This window comes from Cyprinus carpio, chromosome B24, assembly GCF_018340385.1.
Source record: "Cyprinus carpio isolate SPL01 chromosome B24, ASM1834038v1, whole genome shotgun sequence".
NCBI lineage: Eukaryota > Metazoa > Chordata > Actinopteri > Cypriniformes > Cyprinidae > Cyprinus > Cyprinus carpio.
The window spans coordinates 12,715,906-12,738,523 of record NC_056620.1 but is presented as its reverse complement, the minus strand read 5'-3'; the positions used below and the strand labels follow the sequence as shown (position 1 = coordinate 12,738,523).

The 22,618-nt window shown below is 36.0% G+C and overlaps 1 protein-coding gene across 1 annotated transcript in view; it reads right to left on the bottom strand.

Moving 5' to 3' along the window:
* Nucleotides 1–22,618, bottom strand: part of LOC109050250 (phosphatidylinositol 3,4,5-trisphosphate-dependent Rac exchanger 2 protein-like) — a 136,641-nt gene that overhangs the window by 46,289 nt on the left and 67,734 nt on the right. Inside the window, 13 exon segments of the mRNA XM_042752532.1 lie at nucleotides 215–297; nucleotides 738–832; nucleotides 1,640–1,819; nucleotides 7,772–7,887; nucleotides 7,889–8,007; nucleotides 8,147–8,376; nucleotides 11,403–11,554; nucleotides 14,726–14,910; nucleotides 15,182–15,299; nucleotides 16,224–16,360; nucleotides 19,541–19,626; nucleotides 19,840–19,988; nucleotides 22,302–22,394. Coding sequence (XP_042608466.1) covers nucleotides 215–297; nucleotides 738–832; nucleotides 1,640–1,819; nucleotides 7,772–7,887; nucleotides 7,889–8,007; nucleotides 8,147–8,376; nucleotides 11,403–11,554; nucleotides 14,726–14,910; nucleotides 15,182–15,299; nucleotides 16,224–16,360; nucleotides 19,541–19,626; nucleotides 19,840–19,988; nucleotides 22,302–22,394 — 1,743 coding nt within the window.

The following is a 22,618-nucleotide window of genomic DNA, read 5'->3' as shown; positions in this document are numbered from 1 at the left end:
GGGCTAAAATAAAAAGGAAGATTAAAAAGGAAGCTAAACCACTTGTTCTTGAGAGCAGATGGGCTAAAATAAAAAGGTATTTAATTTATTAACCTTAACAAATCGTGACTGAAATGGTCCATGCTATTTGTTATGTACCAAAATTCTGAAACAAAAAGTAGATTATATGAATGTGGATATAAAAAGTTTGTTGATCCTGACAGCAAACACACACCTGACTGAACAGATGCTCCAGGAAGCCGTGTAGCTTCTTCTGCTTGTCATGAGATATCCATACACTGGTTGGCATCTCGTCACCTGTATGTGATTGATTGTGTGTATGTGGTTGGTGGGGGGTGAAGTGGTAATCATTAGAGGATAACATCATTCAACACAGAATATATTTGTTGTTTTTGCATTTTTTTTTTGAGGATTATTGTGGTATATGCAATTAGAAATGATTATATTTATCTCTATCCCTCTCTCTGTCTTTCCCGTCCTTCTCTTTCTCCATCTGTTCAGTAGTTAGCATCAAATGGCCATCAGTTTGGCACACTCTGTATTTTGTCGGGTTCTGTTTGACTAAGTGGAAAATGCGTGCAAGATGTGCAGTGCAATGAGATAAGAATCAATCTGAAAAGCATATCCAAGCACTTGCCAAATTTGATTGTTGTGTTTGACTAAGTGGATTCAGGGAGGTGAACTAACAATGGTGTTGTGATGTCAGACGTGTGCAGGATGATGTCTGGTTGCATTACCTGAGTCCATCTCGTCGCTGTGGACGTAAGAGCTGCAGTGACTGCTGCAGATGCTGGTGAAGGACGCTATGGAGTTCCTGTTGCTGTTACAATCACTTGAAGAAATCAGATGAAAGTGTTATGAACAAATAATATAAATACTAATACATGACAGGATCACAATGGTGCTGAAGCAATCTGTTAAGATCACAGCGAATTCTTCATCAAAATAAAAATACAAGATAAAAATTAAAAAAAAAAAATTATAATTCTTCTGAATTTATTCCTGCAAATAAAGCCAGAGATGAGACAAGACAAGACAAAGTAAAGTGCAGTAAAGTGCAACAAAACAAAACAAAACAAAAACAAATCAAAACAAAGCATAGCATAGCATAGCAAAGAAAAGCAAAGTAAAACAAAACAAAGCATAGCAAAGAAAAACAAAACAAAACAAAACAAAAACAAATCAAAACAAAGCATAGCATAGCAAAGAAAAGCAAAGTAAAACAAAACAAAGCATAAGCAAAAGAAAAAACCAAACACCAAACAAACAAAACCAAAACCAAACACAAAAAACAATAAATCAGTCAATAGCAAAGAAACACAAAACAAAAACAATTCAAAGCAAAGCAAAGCAAATCAAAACAAATCAAAAAGCAATGCAAAACAAATAAATAAACTTAATATTAAATTTAATTAAAGTTTTTTATTATATTTTTGTATTGATTTTACTTGATTTCAAAAAGAGGAACTGACTGTAGAAGCAGACTGTTCATGTTGATATCTGTTTACATAACACATACTTGTTTATGGACTGCTTTTAGAACACAATGTTGTGTGAAATCTGGCAGACATAATGTTTTTTTGAGAAGACACTAGCTCTAACTGTAAAAGTAATTAGTATCTAATGTACGACTCATTACCTATAGGAGTCCCTGTTGCTGATGGTGTCATGACCCGAGTCCTCCTGCTCATCTCCGGTCACATTAAAACACACTTTCTTCCCATTGCGTTCACTTTTCTCGCTCTCACTCTCAGCTGATATGTAGCTCTCAGTGGGCTTTCCTTCAGACCCTGTGGGATGTGTGATAGAGGAGAGCAAACTGTGGGAAATACAGAGAGAAAGAGAGAGACAAGGAGAACCAGAGAAAGATTAATCACACTTTAATCACACTGCAATCTATGTGCAATAAAAGAGTCAGAATCTACACCTCCAGAAACACATGTTCATGACTCACATAAACAGAGGGAAAGACACATCACTCTACGACTCTTTTTTCAGTGTGAAGGGGTGGTTGATAATATAATATATTAGAGGTTTTGAAAACAATGTGGTAATGAGGAACAAATTTGGTGTAATTATTAAAAATAACTAAATAAATGGAACAAAATAAAATAAATAATTTAATATAATTTAAATTTGCTCAGTCACAAAAACACAAACACTTGCATATCAACTAATAATAAAATAAAATAAAATAAAATAAAATAAAATAAAATAAAATAAAATCTGTCCAAGGTGTTTACCCCAATTGTCACATGTACACTGTAGAATGTTTACCGTAAGTTTATGGTTTGAAGAATGGATGAAAAAAAATAAAATAAAATAATATATAATAATATATATAATATATATATATATATAAAATAAAATAAAAATGTTTGTATATGGCACAATATTGTGTAAATATTTATAGCACTTTATAAAAGGGAAAAGATTGGTTTTTTTTATTGACTAGATATGCTGAAGTCACAACATGAGCTGAATATTGCAACAAAGATGAACATTATAGTGGGAGACATATGTCCTATAACTTCCTTAAAGTCACAATATATAAAACAATATAAAACAATGTCTAAACTATTTTTTATCTAACAACTGCTGTAAAAGTGCAGTGGTCTATTTAGTCTTTGTTTAATTTGTTCTGTTATTTATTGTCTTATTCCTGTTGTTTGTAGATTATTTCCATTGTGTCGTGGCTTTATTTGGTATGTCTGTGGCTCATTTACCTTGTGTAATGTTTTTTTTTGCATTGTTTTGTTTGTTTTTTTTTTTTGGTTTGTCTGTTTTCCTTTGTGTTGTGCATTTTTCTATTACACTTTCAACTTGCTTTTGTTATGCTGTATAACATTATACCTGTCACTTTCCAAACCCTAACATCTTTTAAGTCTAGCATAGTTTCAAGTTATATTTGAAACATTTTAAGAGGATCAGGCACAGTTTAGTTTGGGTGTTGCTAATGTCTTTTAGGTTTAGCATGGTAGCAAGTCAAATTTAAAACCTGTTTGTTTTTGTTTTGCTTACAGACAAAATCTAGGGGGTTTTTGGTGTTTTAAATATGTGTATAATATAAAAACGCATTTTTTGCTGTGTCAACAGTCATAACTCTGTTAGGAGAACTGCAAATAAAATGTAGACGCTTATTCTCAAACATGGGGACAATTAAGTTATGTTTTATGTTTCTGTTTTTTTTTGAGGATTATTTTCTCAAATGATGATAATAATATGTTGTGGATTGTTTTTTTTTTTTGAGGAAAAACTCCTCCGGGTTCTTTTAATGGGGGGGGGATTAATTGCGCAAACCGTAACTCTAATTCTCATTATTTCTCATTAATAACAAATTAAGTGAAACTAATTGAAAACAAATTCCAATTCTGAACAATTCTGCAAGTGAGAACCTGAGGAAAGTTTCCAGTGATGCCTTGCTCGTGAGATCACCTGAAGGCCTCTCCAGCTGCTCTAGTACTCCAACTTTGTGGTTTTCTAACAATGTTCCCTCCTTTTTAAGCAGACAGGCCGTCACCATAGAGTACCATTCTGTTGCCATTGAAAAGAGCACCCAGCGCCACTATTGGCTGTAGCTTAATAAGGAAGTATGCACAGCATGGGGCCTCGAGGGGCACAGAGCATCAAAGTGAGAAGAAGTGGAGGAGGGGAACAATGATAAGAGTCTGCAGGGGAGATCTTGGTTTGGGTCCATGAGTCTCTCTGCCTACGGTCCTTTATACATGAATGCTTTCATGTGACATGTGAGACTCTTTACATTCAGCTAATGTCATGCAGCTGACTCTGCACTTTCAACTTTAATCAGAATGTGACTTCTGGTCAAGTCACACTTTCAAATACAAAAGAGATCCCTATCTGAAACAGCTGAATAGATAGATATGAAACATCTGCATTTAAGTAGTAGGAGAGAAGTCAAAGCCAAAGGAATAGAATTTAATATGGGTTTTATGGTATATGATCTATGTGGATAAAACATTCTTTGATTCTTCTGAGCAAAGTAAAGCTGTCCGGAGGAGAAGAGCTGCTTATGTGAAGATTATTTTGAAAATGAACACTTTTTAAAAAATTTTTTGCTGATTATTTGGAGCTGGTTTGTTATGTTTAGGATCATCTGTTAATAAAGGGATTGTTCACCCAACAATGAAAATTCTGTCATCATTTCGTTCCAAACCTCTATCAGTTTTTTTTTTTTTTTTTTGTTATGTTGAAGATGATATTTTATATTTTTGATGGTGTTGGTAATTTGATGGTTGATGTTGACTTTTGTAGTATTTATTTTTTTATTTCGGTAGTACGGAAGGGGAACGGGGGGTTTGGTTCTTTAAAATTCTTAAAATTTTTTTTTTTTGTTTTAAATAATAAGGAAGAATCTTATAGGTTTTTGGTGATGTGATGGGTGTGTGTATGTGGAGAAAATGTTTTTTTTTGTGTTTTCTATTTCTTTAAGAAAACAAATATGACACATAGATTTTAGGAAACTTAAATGTTTTTTTTCACCCCAAAATGAAAAATCTGTCATTAATTACTCACTCTCATGTAGTTCCAAACCCGTGAGACCTTCGTTCACCATCGGAACATAAATTAACATTTTTTTATATATAAAATCAGAGAGCTCTCTGACCCTCCATAGACAGAAATGCAACTGTAATGTTCCCAGGTCCAGAAACGTAGTAAGGGCATCGGTAAAACAGTCCATGTGACATTAGTGGTTGTGGTTTAATGTTCGATGTTGTGAGGGTATGAGTTTTGTTTTTGTGGGAAAAAGAAATCAAAAATTAATTATTCATTTTATTTTTCTTTTTTTAGGTTTACGTCTTCTTAGTGGCTCAACTTCAATGTTGGGAGGAAACATAACTGAATCTTAAAGTGAATGGGAGATGAGACTCTTGATTGGTTTATTGCACGTTATGCCCAAAACACACCAATTATTCATTAAGGGACTATAGGGACAATCCTTTTAGACAATGCGTCGGGTGGGCCGACTGTTTTTGCCATCATTAAACTAGCAAAAGTGCATTCGGATACATCCTAAGTGCACCTGCACCTTGCGCTTTAGACCATGCACTTTTAGATTGTTAAAATATAGCCCAAAATCATACAGGTTTGGAATGACAAAAAGGTGATAAAAAATTACTGAATTTTCATCTTTAGCTGAAGTGTACCTTTATGGCAGATATACAGCAACAATAAACACCAGGCTAGTTTTTCTGAACCACCCACTACAGATCCCCTCATACTTTGCTTTTCTTAGCCTTTTCTTCAACCTCAACAGCTGTAGAGATCAATGCACTTCTTAATCCACAGCAGAGTAAGAGGCTTCCGGAAGTGGCTCCGATGAGCTACTCGACTGCTATTTGCCCCATTATTGCTGCATGATAGGGATGGCTGTCCGTGACAAACGCGCCGGGTACCCAGGCAGCCATTACAGAAGCGGGGAGATCTCTCTTGCCCAGGGCACCTGTGAGGCCGAAGGTCATTTAATTCTCCCACCCAGATCAGGACAACAGGCCCTTGCCAATAAAGCACACTTCAAAGAAAAAAAAAAAACCGACCTTCAGCCAGCAATCGGCACTGACAAGCATATGGCAGCAGCAGGGGTGAAAGGTGCCGCCCCCAACCGCAGATCAAGACTAGTCATGTAACTTGCCACTCATTTTGGGGCTGTAATTGCCATCAAGAATGTGATGTCCATGTAATGATGAAAATTCAAAAGATGATGGGATAATTGATGTTTTTTTTTTTTTATATATATAGTTGGTATGAATAGAATTGGAAACAGAACAGAGGGAAAGGGAAAGAAAGACGACGTAATGTAGTCTTGTTAGTTGCTTGTGCCACTTTGCAAATTACTCAGGGAGAGTGACATTTACAGTGTACTGCTTGAGTTCAGTGCTTTTGTGGCATTTATTTATTTATTTTATTTTTGCAGATTTCCATTTTGGGATAGGGGCCTCAATAGTGTCCTGTTTCCTTTGAGGTGTTAATGTGCTTCCAGAAAATGAATACTCGTAGATTCAATGATATCAAAATGATACTCGTAGATTCAAAACTAAAGTGCACGATTCCGCTAGGGTCCACTAAGGGTATGCATGATGTAAAAATCGTCATCGGACATCCACGTGCTTCTAATTTTTTGTGGTCAGTAGGCTACAAAAGCACCAACTGCGCACGCACAGGCTGTGTGAAGAACTCCGTCACTACCCGCACTTCTACAATCCGTAGAAAAAAAAAAAAAGACATTCAGATGTGCATTAACTCTGGGAAATTGTTTGTTCCCATGTTTGTTTACTGTTCAAGCCGATCTACTGTGCATGTATGAAACCACCTACGTACACTTTCGGTCTGTGTATGCATCCGGATTGCGCACGCATCGGAGAAAGTATAACACAGGCTAAAGTGTTTGCTATAGTATTTGTTGTGCTTGTATGTTTTAGTATGGGGTGTATTCACTGTATTATGTTTATTTGTTTTAATTGATATTAATAAGGTTATTAATATTACAATTGTTATTACTATTAATATTGTATTAGTATTAATATAATATTGTAATTAATAGTATTTATTAATACCGAATTGGGCCTCCAGTGTCACTGTTATAGTACATTAAGCCACATTAAGCGTTTTAGAATGTCCCAAAACCCTGCCTTAAACTATACTGTAAGCAAAGCTGACTGTATTTGAACTTGAGTCCGAAAATAAGACTCTATGAATGGCTCCATTGTGAACATACTATCTATATGAACCACTAACTTACAAGCTGTAAAGTAAACAGGAAGTATTTGTCCGAGCTCAACTGGTTTTGTGAGAAAACGCAAATATCTTTTGCGAGAGAATGCAAAAGTTTCACATGAGAATGCAAAAAAAAAATTCCTCCCACCCCAAATTTTTTTTCCACCACCATGTCCCTTTAGGAATGTGCACATTCATAATTCTGTATATTTTCTCTATATTATGTATATAACTTCTCTAAATTTTTCAACTGTTTTAATAGCTGTATTTTTAGCACTTTTTAATTTTGTTTATTTTCTTTCTATTTTTTTTTTATAATATAGTTATTTACAATATAGTTCATTAATTTATTGTCTATTCCCTTTATTATTAGTGTCACATTTCTTTTCATTACCTCACATTATATGTATGTCTGCACTATGTCTGTACTTTCTGCAACGGAAGCTCCTGTCATCAAGACAAATTCCTTGTGTGTGTAACTGACTTGGCAATAACTCTTTATAATTCTGATTCTAAAGCTCTTTCTATTTTCCTTCTAACCTCTTAATCGAGGTATGTTTACATATTCACTGTATCACTAATATTAGCCATGGTTGTTTTGCACTGAATGACTAAATTATAATTTTGATTTTTTTTTTTTTATTTCTTTCCTCTCTGTGATTATAAAAGCATGAAAACCGGGTAGACCAGTTCATTCAGAGGGTAGGCCACCAAAAAAAGAATAAAGAGAATAACACATAAACCACAATGGAGGATCTACTCAGATGAAAGATAATTAATTTCTAATGATCAAGCTCTCTTTGTGATGAGTTACAGAGTTCTCTGGAAGCAAAGGGCAGTAATACAGTTCAGTCACAAAACTGTTTTGGGCAGTAATAGAGTTTATTCACAAAACTGTTTGCCTTGAAAAGACTTTTTCGTCATCTTTAAGTATTGAATTTTAAGACAGATGTTGTACTAGGCTGAAAAGGCAAGCTATATATTCATGCTTTTAACGGTCACATGACTAAAAGATATTAAGCAAATAAAAATGTCATACTCATGAATCTGGGCAGCGTAGCACTCCATCTCTTTGACCACAGTGGTGAGTTTGGTCAGAAGTTTGTGGTAGGCATCCAGGATGAGCAGGTCATCCTCTCGGAGCAGGAAGCGTAAGACCGTGGACCTCTCTGTCCCTGCTCAGACTGTGTCCTGATGGGGCGGCCATGCTTACCTGCTGGTGTCTTTCGTACTGTCGCTGGATGTATCTGGTGATACTGTGGGGGTTCAGCTTGCCTGAAATCACAAACCAGTAGAAAAAACTACTAAAACCCAATATTTATTTCATACTGTAGGTGTCTTTAAACTGGCCATTGCTTCCTATAATGAACAGTCTCTGCTCGTACATTAAATTTAGGAATCCATCTTCACTCACCCTGCTCTGAATTGCAGCCTCCTTTCTCCAGAGTGTTCTTCCTGTTGTCCAGCTGGACTCCGAAGGCGCTTCCAAGGGAAGTAGTGGTCTTGGGATAAGACACCTCAATTACGTTGATGTGACAGTTGGTGGGGCAGAAGTCACTGCTGTGTAGAGGGGAAACCTTGGTCTTTGCCTGCTTGAACGTGGGCCAGGCCCTGTTCTTCAAAACCCGTGAAAACTGAGAGCAGAGAGGCATTAGTGTAAGATACAGTAAATATTTGTGTGAATATGAGAAAGAGCTTATTGGTTTTTCCTATGTAAATCATCTAAACCTTTACAACTGTACCCAAAATTAACAATACTGTGTTGCTACAACCAACCTGGCTTTATTAAGAGTTAGCCATAGGATCTAACATGCTAATCCCGTGCTAAGTTCAGCACTTTCTCATCAAGCTCTGGTGCATCCTTACTTTCAGATTAAACTGTGAACACTAAAAAGTGATTTGACCATACAAAAGCTCAGTACAGTGTATACCAAACACAGTATAAAAACACCAGTCCATCAACATCTCCAATCACCTGATGATGTTCTTGGCGTGTTTAACAGTAAACCAGTCTATGGTGGTTTAAGGTCTTAGCTGGCAGCCTAGGCAGGTTTTCATTGGTCAGGCTGGTGTATTTTGATAGTTTTAAAGCAGTGGTTCCCACCTATCAGCAGTGAAAGAGAACTAATTTCACTATATGTGTGCACTGTCTATGAGTGTATAAACACAGTAATTTATGTCTTAAGTGAAAGCAAACAGCTGAGAAAGAAAACATGTGTAACAGTATTTTAGATCCGGGCAGCTCTTAAAGTGACAGCAGTCTAATATTACTGCTGTCTGTCATTCATGTTAATCAAACAACAAAAGAGAGAAAATCTCTCACTGCTCTTGAATAAATTACGTTTGTAACTTTAATAAGAAGAAATATATATTTAATACACACAGTGAAGAATATGCAGTGTTTTTATACATTTGATTACTTTTTTCATTTGTTATACAACGTATGTAGCATTTCTTATTTATTTGTTCTACTGTAGTTTTTTTGTTGTCCTATTACTTGTGATTAGTTTCTTATTCTTATTTAATCGCTGACTATTTACTTGTTTTCAGTGAGCTTGAGTTTTTCTTTTTTTAATTTAGGTTAGTCAAAAATTATGAAATTTCTATGGTATCAAAATATTTGATATAAAGACCTTATTTAAAGCAAAAATAATTATATCATGATATATAGAGTTACCTTGAAATAAAATGACTCATATTGTGATGTAAGATTTTGGTCATATCTCCCAGTCCTACTGTACTTAGGGGGCCTCAAATGGTTTCTTCAACAATGGGGGGCCTTGGCGCAAAAAGGTTGAAGACCACTGTTTTAGAGGACTGTCTTCATTTTTTTAGCTAGTCAGGCTAAGAGATCAGCTGGCTAATTAGCTAAATCAGCTGAACACAAATGTTTTCATGCTAGAAGAACAGATAGACCAACTGAAGACCAGCTTGACCAGGTTAGGAGTGTCCTTTTTCAACATGTAGAAAATCAATCATATAGGGATCATTTATTTACAAAGCAAGGCTGTTTTTGAATACAGTAGATCCATATTGCACCTGAAATTATAACTGATTTAAACTGTTTGCATTCAAAGTCATGGCTTTAGGCACAGGAGCATGTAATTGAATCAGTAACAGGCTGACAAGACCTCAATGCTCCCCTTGAGCAGGAATTTGAACCTCGCCTTTTTCCAACAATGACATAATGATTCTATGGTTGTACTCATGAATGGCTGCGGTCATGGACTACACTGGACAGGTTACAGCTGCCCTGGACACATAGCCTCCCCTCAGACCGGACTTCCCACATTCCTGGCTAGCTTTAACAAATGGGGAGTTTCAGTGTCCGGGGTCCAGACCCTGCCAGACCTCTCACGGGGCCCTACTGAGAATGCAGCAGAAGGGAAATTATGCAAGGAGACGGGATGTTCAGAGCTATTTATAGCCGGTAAAGCAACAGCTAATTAATCCAGTGCTGAGTGGGATGTTGAATCAGATCACAGGGAAAAACAAGGGAAACTGTCAGATGCTTGTGGACGTATTTTCCTTTTCTTGCTCCAAATAAGAGCAGCTGATAGAAATTAAAAATGACATTTTGCACAAGCCTGCTTCCCTTGGTACTGGTGGACTCGCATATTTCCTCAATCAAGGCCAGCTGGTGTTAAAAAGGACAGGGTGGGGCGGTTTCCTGTTCGGTAACCTAAATAGAAGTGCTACAAGTCAAACGAAGTTTTCTTAGCTGTAGCCATCTAAATGCCACCAACCAGAAAAATGTATTAATAAGACAGTGAAAATAGTTTTTAAAGCACAGAAAAAGATCCACCCTGCTAAAAACACCAGCATATGGCATTTAGTTTTGGATGTGGGTGTGCAGATAGTTCAAATTGTGTTTTGTAACTAGGATTTCCAGCAAGATTTAGTCAACAAGCTCAATCAGGAGGAAAAAAGATAAAATGCAATTTTTTAGCTACAGCTAAAAAAGATACAAAAAAGTAGAAAAGTTAAAAATAAAAATAAAAAACGCTACAATGAATAGTTCAACCAAAAAATAAAAATTCTGTCAATGTTCCATAATTGAATATGCACAGTATAAATGTTAAGGGAGGATTTTCAGTGAATGATGGTTTTAGTTTTGGTCTATTCCTCACAAATATTACAGTATAAAGCAATAAAACAAAGAAAGAAACAAACAAACAAACAAAAAAGAGAAAGAATTTTATAAAAATTTTAAAACCAATTATACAAATATAAAATAATAAGAAAATTAAAATTGATAAAAATAAGTAAAATATAAATAAAATATTTAAATAAATAAAATATAAATAAAATGCATAAATTAAATATAAAATTAATACATATCTAAAAAATAAAACAACGTATACAAATAATAATAATAATGTTGGTTTTTATATTTTATACATGGATTTGTTTACTTTCATTATGTTATGGTGATTTTGTTTGGAATGATAGGTGTTTTTGACCAAATATTTTCACTTTTAAATTTGCTTTTACTTTCTGTTAAAAATGCACAGCACAGTTGTGCTTTACAATACCATGTAAAGTTTTTCATAGTGAACACATGGATATGCTGGTCCACCAGCTAAACCAGCACTAACCAGTCCAGACCCGTTTTTCATTTCTTTATGTAAGGAGGTGTTTTTTATAGTGTTTTTTGATGTTCTTGCTGTTTTTTGATTCTTCGATTGATATGCTCCAGTCTCTCGCCACACATTGCACTGAATCTGGTCTGGAGGTCCTCAGGGATGAGCTCTGTGCTGGAGCTCAGTCGACTGCAAGTCTGCACCAACTGTTCATCGTTCCTGGCCAAGGCTTCTAAAATCTGACAAATCACACAAAGAAAGATATAGAGCATGAGTTCTGGAAGAAAAAAAGGGCTTTGGTCATATACCAGATGTTCTTTCCACCGTTCCTCTGTCAGTAATACGGATAAAGTGAGCAAAGCTGCCGTAGGTCAAGTGAGTTAGAAACACTGCATGCATTTCCTAAAACAGATACACAGAACTTTGTTGTTCCCTTGTGGTTATTATCCAACTCTCATTTCCGTAAAGGTTTAGTTCACCCAAAAATGAAAATTAGCCCATGCTTTACTGGGGTGTATATGCTAGGTGTATAAGACTTTTTTCTTTCAGACATATCCAATCAGAGTTATATAAAAAATTTGCCTTGCTCTTCCAAGCGTTAGAATGGCAGTAGGTGGTTGTTTTTTTCAACAGTCCAAATCAAAATTAGTCAAATAAAGCACATCCATCCATACTAAAATGTGCCTCCCATTGCTCCGGGGGGTGGGGTGGGGGCGGGGGTGGGGGTAAATAAAGGCCTCCTTTAACGAATCAATGCATTTTTGTAAGAAAAATATCCATGTTTACAACATTATAAACATTTTTCTCTCACTTCCACTAACTGTCGTAGGCGGAAGTCATTCCAAGCAGCTAAAGTAGGTAAACTTTGCTTCCTTTGCTTTTGTAATGTAAATAGAGTGGATAGAATATCTTATATGAAAGTGCACGTGCATGATGCATACGTCCTACTGTACGTCATCCATCATGCACGTAGGACAGTTAGTAGAAGTGAAAGAAAAGTGTTTATAGTGTTTTAAATTAGGATATTTTTCTTACAAAACCCATCAATTCGTTACAGGAGGACTTTATTTCACCCAAAAAAAAAATCTACCTACTCCCATTCTAACACTTGGCAGAGCAAGAATAATTTTTAATATAACTCCGATTGGATTCATCTGAAAGAAGAAAGTCATATACCTAGGATGCCTTGAGGGTGAGTAAAACATGGGCTGATTTAAATTTTTGGGTGAACTAACCCTTTAATAGTTGTATGACTGTAAAAACAGTATTACTTTACACTAAAACAAGACTACTTTAGATGTCCTGTGAGTGTTTTACACAGTTTTACACGGTATGCAGTAACCATGATCATTCTCAATAAGAAGCTTTTGTAACCGGTAGTAACACATGCCCTCAGCACAAGATAAACAGTTTTTATTTATTAATTTATTTGCAGCTGCCATGTAATGTTGCTCAATCAGGAGTGGAATTCAAAAGATGTCAAAGTTCCATGTTATATTGTATTATATTATACATAAAATTTACTGAATTCACGGAATTTAAATTGTAAAAAAAAATTAATGAAAAGTTTAAAAATCTGTAAAATATTATTCAAATAATTTAAAAAATAATTGATTTTTAATTTAAAAAAAAAATTACTTAATTAAAAATAAGTAAACAAATTGTATGTATGTATATATATACACACACTAACAAAATTACCAAAACATTTTTTCTCTAAAGGATGTTATTTAAATACAAAAATAAATTAAATAAATAAAAGTGTTGAATTAATATATAATATAATTATCCTTTACATACAAATACACTTTTGCTGCTGTCTATGCAACCAAGAATAGAAGGGCAATAAAAATTAAATGTAACACACACGGTGGTAGAAATATTTTCTCATAAGAGAGAGACGCCTCTGCCTGTAAGGCTGCGGAGGAGAGGAGCAATTTAAGAGCACACTGTGACCATAACAATTGCATGTAATCTGCCTAACAGCACTGAAATATGAAAATTTCTCTGAAGAGAGTTTTCTCAGAGGAAGTGCAGACCTACCCAAGCAGATGTGTTTGTTTTTAGTAAGGAAGTTGTTGGTGGTTGTTGGGGTTTTTTAAAAAAGAGGGTATTATTATTTTGTAGATGTTGTTATATATGAGTTTTATTATTTTCTTGCGTCTCTGAGACGTCACTCTCAAGCTGCGATGCCCCCACTGCTTGGCAACAGAATGCTGAACAGTCTTTCCTGACAGCTGTTGGTTCATTAAAGTAGATTGTAAATCACAGAAATCCATTTTTAGCAAACTAAATATGGCGTACATTTGTAAACAAGCGTGATAAACAGCTATTCAGAGCAGCTGAGATCACACACCACAGGATGCAATGCAGTGCTAAACATATTCAAGCTAAAGTTAATAATCAACAACAGATATCACACTTCACATAACCGCATCTCTTTCTCTTGCGCACTCTTGCTGACACACACACAAAAAAAAGGAGAGGCATTTGCACGAAACCTGCAACACTTGCAAAACTTGGAGAACAAAATACAAAGACAACATGTAATATGCAGGACAACACTTTTGACTAAGCATAAGAGACTTCTTTCAAAAACATGAAAAAAAATCTAATTTTATTGTTACATTTAACTACATTTTAAAATATTAAAAACAGTTGAAACAGCTATTTGTTGAGTAATAATGTAATAATGCACAACACGTCATTGAACGTCATGAATTTCTAGCTGCATGGTGTTACAATAACTTTTTTAGGATGTTAATGATAAAACATTATAAATATTTTGCAAAATATATATATATATATACACATGTGTGTGTGTGTGGTATGTATGTACAATGACATATATGTCCAAAAATGTATTACAAATATATATTACAAATATATACACACATTTTGTGCACACCTTAAGAACAAATGTGCTTTTCACTGCGTCTAAAATGTCTAATTATAGAAAAAATATATGTTTGTATTGAACATTAATGAACTTTAATGGTTTTACTCTATATTTTTGGAGGGGTCAAATAAAAATATTTCAGTAAAATTCACACAAAAAAAAAAAAAAAAAACTTTTGTAAGAGAAAAAGTTGCACATGAGTCATTTATGTCTCTTCCCTTCCTTAGTCTCCACACAGCCACAAGCTCTGTGATTTAAAGTGTTTATCCTTTTATTCCACAGCAGGGGGTCGTAAAGACCACTTTCATTTGTCACACACACTTGGTTTAATATACTCTGCTGTCAGCTTCTATCAGTGGTTGTGTGTTGCGTGTGAACTGTGAAGAGGCCCTTACAAATGTACAAGACAATCCCTGTCACCTCCTCTGCTGCTGTATGAATTAATTCACTGGTGCTTTACAGCAGAGATGATGGCTGGTTTGTGTCTGTGGGATGACTCATGTGACTCTACCTTGGCCGTGAGACTGAAAAAGCCTTTTGGTTCCACCATTTTCTCCAAGACGTGACACTTCATCCCAGCTGTGCTGTCGTACTCATACATGACACCGTACTCCAGATACACATTATCCACCGTCAGGCTGACGTGATCTTTTTTTCCATCTATTATGGCGATTGTGTTGAACTTGTCCATGACTTCTGTTGAACACACACACACACAAGTTTGTGTTATTGTTACTAGTTTGAGCAGATCAAAAGATGCACATACAGTACATAATCCAAAGACAATATTTTGATGGCTAAAGCTCATCTGAATCCTGCATGAGGCTATACTGATGTGTGACTTGTAGAGTTAGTCTCAGAGGACAAAGAAGAAGAAGAGTAAATATCAAGGCTAGAGTGGGAGGTCGAAAAAGTGTGTACTTGTGTATACAGTACAATATGTGTTTTCACTTGTGTGTAACAGCACCTTCAACTTTACACTCAAACACATCTCCGTTCTCCCCTGCGGTGGGCTTCTGATTTGTTCTCTGGTGGTCTTCCTGTGCACTCTCACTGTTGTTGTACACCCATTTAATGGAGTCTTGCTGCAACAAGAAAGAACAAAACCTATTCAGACAGACTTGCTTTCAAAACATGGTTTGCGAGTTGATAACACACTCCCATCAGACACTAAAATCAAAAAGCTAAAACCTTATTTTTTTCTACTAGATAGCAATGAGGTTAAATGTAGAACAAATGGATAACTTTCATTTAAAGGGATAGTTCACCCAAAAATGAAAATTCTGTCATTAATTACTCATCCTCATGTCACTCCAAACCCCGTAAAACCTTAATTTAGCTTCAGAACACAAATTAAGATATTTTTGATGAAATCTGAGAGCTTTCTGACCCTGCATAGACAGCAACAGAACTACCACCCTTTCTGTATTTCTGTTTCTTCTTAGCAGTATACTACTGCTGCTTAGGTATTTCAAACTTCCTTTTACCCCTAAGTGCAGACTGATAAAGAACTTCGCTATGAGTATATCAGGGCCTTTATATGCTTAACAGACTAAAGCATATCCTCCTCAGCTCTGTGTCTGTCAATATCTCCCCTTACATTTCCCTCCACTGGATGGTGGGCTGCAAATCCCTGCTCAGCAGGAGGGTGGGCACCCCCTCATTATTTTTCCATGTCTGATGGAAACCAGAGTCCAGCCAGCGTGCCAACCACATTGTCCTACTTCAGCCTGTGCCAAGTCCGTTCTTTATTACCCTCCAACACAGGCCTGCCTGGCCCATTCCTTAACCCATATCCCACACACCCCCAGCCAGCTTCCTGGCCTTCTTCCCTGCCCTGTTCTGCAAAAGAAGCCATAACTGCTATTATTGCTGGGTAATGACCCGGACCGGATCACAAAGGGTTCTCTTATGTGCTTTGTAGTGTTTTATATATACAGATTTACTACTTAGAAAGGTCAGGAATAGTGCATTTCCATGGAGGGGCTGAGTGATGCTCACACTCTTACCTGTGTGGGACGCCGGTACTTCCTGCAGGCTGTGACGTGGGCTATGACGCTGGCGTGGCTTTCTTTGCTCACATTGATGCCATTCACTTTAATGATGCATTGACCCGGGTGAAGGCCTGCGACTGCCGCAACGGTGCCTTTTGGGAAACAGGAAGAGAGATACGATATATTTGGCCAAATTCTAAGATAGTATTGCATATAATAGCAGAATGCAAATGATTGACAATGCAAACAAAATTAAGTACTCAAACGCATTCAGTATTGAGTTCAGTAGTTCAGTGTACAGTATTGTAAAAAAAGTAAAATTTTACTCAAATTTTACTGTTCTATGTATTTTTATTCCTTACAAAAATTAACCATGGTTATAGTAAAAGTGGTTAATTTGTGGTTACCATGGTTTAACTACCCTGCTGGGAAAAAATGGTCATAGCCAGTCTGCAGACTGGATTTAGAGAGGTTTTGACCACTTCTTCCAGCTACTTCCTGCTTAAACCAGCTAAGACTAGTCAACTACTGTAGCTTAGGCTTTTTAGGAATTATTATTATTATTTTTTTTTTTTGAGCAGGGTATAGTAACCATATTTTGGGGTTTTTCATTTGTAGTAAAACCATGGTTACTTTCGTAATTAATGCTAAAGAGAGTATTGTGCCATTAGCTTAGCATCATGCTAACATCAAACTATTCTCTTCTGGCTAGAGGGCTTTGTGTACTATTTTACTTAATATTTGTGTGTGCTATGCATTGTATTCTAACTGAAGTATCATGCCATTAGCAACATGCTAATGCCAAACACTATTGCTTCACCTGTGCAAAACGCTATTTGTGTATTAATTTACTCAATATTTTTATATGCTACATATTATGCTAAAAAGAGCATTGTGCCATTAGCAACATGATAACATCAAAATGATTCTCCTCTGCAGGGGGCTGTTTATATACTATATTCTTAAGCTAACTAAAGTGTTTTTCTGTTAGCTTAGCAACATTTTGGTGCCAAACTCCTCTGTAGAGTGTTATTTGTGTACTGTTTTACACAATAAGTTATAGCATGCAAACTTAATTGATTCTCCTGTGAGGAGTGCTATTTGTGTGGAGTTCTGAGCTGTTTCCCAGTCTAGAGTGTCTCGGTCACTTTTAAGGTTGTATGCTAGCTAGGGTGCAGCCTTAGAAGGTATCTGCCCATGTACATGGTAGACAGTGAGGCGGTTCACTATTGAAACAGAGCTTTCTGAGCTGAACAGATGTTTTTGTGCATACACAATGAGGAAGGAAGAAACATAAAACAACACAAATCTCCTAAAAACCACAATCACATAAGCATTTTTACAAGAAGACCCATAAATACCAGCTACTTAGATGTATAAGCAGAACATAAAAATGGCCCAGATTCTCTCTGTAGTAATAATTCTTTCATAGTTCATGTTTGAATGGCAGTGTGCAAAGTGAAATGACACATAAACAGTTTGACCCTAATGTCAGGATCCATCTAGCACAGACAGAACCACTTGGCATGGGTGCCACTTTCTGCATTACAGCAGGTGATACTGAACTGTAAAACAATGGTTAGTTGTCAGAAAAGCGAAACATCAGTAAAATTCACACCTGTTTATCTGTAAATGATGTGTGGATCCTATAAAATATGTCTGAAGACTAGGCCAACATTTGAAGTTTCACTGCAGAGACTAAATATTAATAGTTTGCTATACGGAATATGATTTTCTGTATTAAAAGTGCACGCCTCTGAAAAAATTTTCCTGTGTTTCTCTAATCACACTTTATGGTCTGAAGTCTTTACACTGCATTTTTTTCCCCTACAGCCAGCAAAAGCGATTTTTCTGAACAAGCAAGCACATTAGGCAAGGCAATAATTATCATAACTCCCCACTGAGTTTATGAACAGCAATCACCTGAAGGAGCAACTGACCTTCTAAATCTGGGCAGAGAAACTCAAATTCATGTTTCAGTACTACCCTGCTGAAAAGACTAGTTTAGGCTATAGCATAAATGTCCATACTGTACCTTCCACAATTTATTGTAGTTAGTGCTGGCTTAGGCACAAGCAAAACCTAGTTAAAAGCATGTTGACATATCACCATAGTTCTATCATGACTCTCAGAAGATTTTAGCATGGTAACAGATATGACATTGTTAATGTATTTGTTCTTGGCAGAATAGGTCTGCTAGGCTGCTGAATTTCTGCTGCTGTTGGTTCTTGCTGTCATTTTAGATTATTGCTGCTGCTGCTGCAAAGCAAGTACAGGAACTTGCTACTGCCAATTCATATGTTGATATGGAGCTGTGAGTATTTAAGACATACTGCTGAACAAATAGCATATAAAATAACCCGTAGCAGATCTATACAGGTGGAGTTGGGGAAGGTGGAGGGTTTCAGAGGAACAATGAATGTGTGCTGTGAAATGCTTAGGTGAATGCTAACCAACCATTTAAATGTAAAGCAGCTAACTCATTGGCTGCATATGCAACATGAATCAATCAGCTTGTGCCAAGTAGTTTAACGCTGTGAATATCATCAGCCTGTGCCATCTAGAGTTTCATGACAGAACATGGGATTTTTAGCATCATAGTTTTTTCTCAAATAGAGATGTTAAAAACACGAATAAAAAGGATGTAAGCTCTTTTACCAACAGTGTAATCAGTAATCTAGTAAGTGCACTAGGAATCATATTTTTCAAAGAAAGACCAGGATCTCAGCAATGTCAAAAGAAACGTCCCAACATCTGATGATTATCGGCCAAACTGAAAAACTTAGTGGTAATTGAAAAATACCAAATATCAGCCGATATATTAGTCTTGGCAACATATTTCTGCAATCTTGTTAACTTCCACCAGAATCAGCCAGACTTCAAACCCTTCAGGCAAACAGTCTCTCTCCAATAAAATGATCAAATTAATTGGATTCATACACAATTTGAATTTGTAAATGACATATTTTGGATTCAAGTAACTTCTGTTTGTTGACAAGTGAGGACTGTTCTTCTTCCATCGCTTATTCTCTTCAGGGATGACAGTGCAAGCTGGATTGTTTTTCTTTTTTCATTCATCTCTCACCATGTTTGATGAGAATGCACTGCAGACACAGCAGGAAGTGAGAGATGTGCAGCTTGTGCTCTCTATATATAGATATATATGTGTGTGTGATGCTCTTCTCAATCTGGCTCAAGTCAAGTCATGTACCTACAGCTCCAGCTGTGATCCAGCTGAGGTTCAAAAACACAGTAGGATATAAAGGGCAATAGTAACTTCCTTCAGCCCAGCCTAGTTTTTCTCTCTTCCCTTCTCTCTGTTTTGCTCTTACCTCTGCCAATCGCATGCACCACAGATGGCCCGAACCCCCTGATCTGAAAGCCCAATCCGTCTGCAGAGTCTGGGATCTTCACAGTCCTGTAAAACAGATAGGCACACAGACATCAATTTAGTCACCAAACACACCACATATTCCAGCCGTTGCTCTAAGCGTGTTGTGATTCTGAGTTGCAGTTAAATTTCAAGCTGATATGGCAGGGTTCTTGATTTAATTGATATCAGGCTTTATAGATAGTCTGTATGGTGTTTTGAAGTCTTTAGATCACAGGAGATGAGAAGTTTTCTACTCACTCTCTGGGTTTGGTGCTGACCAGTACCCTGAGGGGACCTTTGCTGTGGAAGCACTGCTTTAGGAAGTTTTCCACTTCCTGAAAAGGTCTTAAGAAGACCAGGTCCCCATTAATAGCAAATATCTTTTTCCCCACTTCCAGACCAGCCATCTGCACAAGAGACACACAGGAATATCAAATAACCTCTCAAACTAGATATACAGTCGCTCCAAAATGATGATGACACTTAAAAATGTGAGAATGACATTAGACAGCAAAACATAAAACAGTTATTTTTTTTAAAGCTATGACAAACACTTTAAAGTAAATCATTTCACAAAAAAAGGTTTGAAATTTAATTAAGTTAACTGATTTATTTTTATGAAAGAACACTTTTATATAACACTTTATTAATTTTAATACTAAAAATGCATACTTTTATTCAACACAAACTAATCAAAGTGACAGTAAGTTCTTTTACATTGTTTCATAATATATGCTGTTCTTCTGAATGCTCTATAAAGAATCCTGAAAAAAAAGTATCACAGTTTCCGCAAAAACATATGCAGCACAACTGTTTTCAAATCAGCATATTTGAATGATTTCTGAAGGATCATGTGACACTGAAGACTGGAGGAATGGCAACTGAAAATCAGCTTTGTCATCACAGGAATAAAATTATATTGAAAATATATTCAAATTAAAAAGTGTTATTTTAAATTGTAAAAATATTTCACAATATCACTCATTATTTACTGTATTTTTGATCAAATAATGCAGCCTTGGTGATCAATAAATCAATAACTCTTACCAACCTCAAACTTATGGTATATATATATACAAACAAATATTAAAGATAGTATTAAAATACTTAAAAATCAACATTTCTTTTTGTTTCGTTTGTCACACTGGATGAAGTTGATGTGATGAACGAAACCTTTATTCATTTTGCTGTGCATACTTGAGGGGAAATAACTATTTTGAGGTTAATGTATATATCTCATGTACAGTATGTATGTACATGAATGGATGGCTGAAAGCATAGATAAATTTCATTTTCACAGGTGCAGGGTTCAATCCTTTCATCTACATGTGCAACTTCCTGCTCTGAGCTCTCAAGTGGATGTAATTCATTCACTCTGTGCTTCACTGAATGGATTGGACACGTCTCTTGACAGCTATAAATATAACCATTCTTCTCTTACAATAAAATGCACAGTCCTCCGTTTCCGGATCATGTTTTTCCTCTACATTGAGAAAAACGCTTGGGCAGCTTTTCCTTTCTCTGTTGTTTTCTCTTCCCCTTTTTCATTCACTTTTCTCTTTTTATTATAGCTCTTTACCTTATCCTCTCTGCCTTGGTCACTGTCTTTTTTCAGTTACAAACACGAAAGTCCATTTTGCTATTTTTACAAGACAGCTCTTCATCTATGTAAGTGCACAGCTGGATTTTATTACCTTTTTTCACTCTGCTCCTCATTGGAAACAGATCCACATGCAATGCAGTGTGGAGCCCTGTACTGTGACGCACAAGTTACTTCAGGTCTGGGTAGCATTACTCTCTCTACGTCAGAACCGAGCCAGTTCACTTGACCACATTTACCAGGGTTTGATCTAACAGATCGAACCGATTAAAGCACTAAAAGGGAACCTCAAGACTGGCGTGATTTGAGGTCTATTTGTGTTATAAGCCCACAACCGCAAACTTCAAAATGTTCATTACCACAATAGAGAGTGTTAATTGTTAATTAACAAGGTTAAGGGATTCAGTTGATCTTTAAATGCCTAATTGGTCTGATCAAGCACAAGCAAACTAAAAGATGAGCTTGACAACAGGTGTGTAAATTCTAATTAAAACCCCTCAACTTTTTTTCTTTTTTAATTTTGCCATGGTAGGAAATACCTTGGAAAAGACAATTTATTAAAATTAAAAAATTATAATAAACAAGAAATCTACCCTAGTGAAAAATAAATACACTAAAATGTATATGCTGTATATGTATTTTTTTCATGCTAAGTACACTACAAATATATTTACATATTTATGTACTTCACAAAAATACCCTGCAATTGTACTTTTGGTATACTAAACTGGCATACTTAAAGTCTGCTAAACTGAAACAACTAATTTTGCACTTTAATTGTGCATAAGTAGTGCTGAAGTCCAAGTAAAGATATATTGAAGTATATTTGTGACCCTGGACCACAAAACCAGTCATAAGTAGCACAGGTATATTTGTAGCAATAGCCAACAATACATTGTGTGGGTCAAAATTATCAATTTTCCTTTTATGCTAAAAAATTATTAGGATATTATGTAAAGATCATGTTCCATGAAGACAGTTTGTACATTTCCTGTCGTAAATATATCAAAACTTCATTTTGATTAGTAATATGCATCACATATACTATGACTAGTAAGTAATAGTATTTCTGTTTTTCTAAATCACCCACACAAAGGTATCACTAAGGTATCACACGCACCTCAGCATGGGAACCTTTCTCCACTGATTTGACGATGGGCACTCTGTTTCGGTCTTCTAGCGTGAAGCCATAGCCTCCTTCATTTGGCTTTATCTGAAATCAGAGTACACATTTTACAGTTATCATGACGTTTTGTTATTGTTGATTTTTTGGATATGCTCCTTGATTTTGATTTTTAGTGTCTCATGAGCCAAAACTGTCAAAGCAGTTGACTGCATGTTTAAGTGTAATGAGAGGCTGGTTTAGAAACCATCAAGCATAATTACTGGTGATGACTCTAGAGTCAGAGCTGGCCCGAGTTCAGACCCCCCGTACGT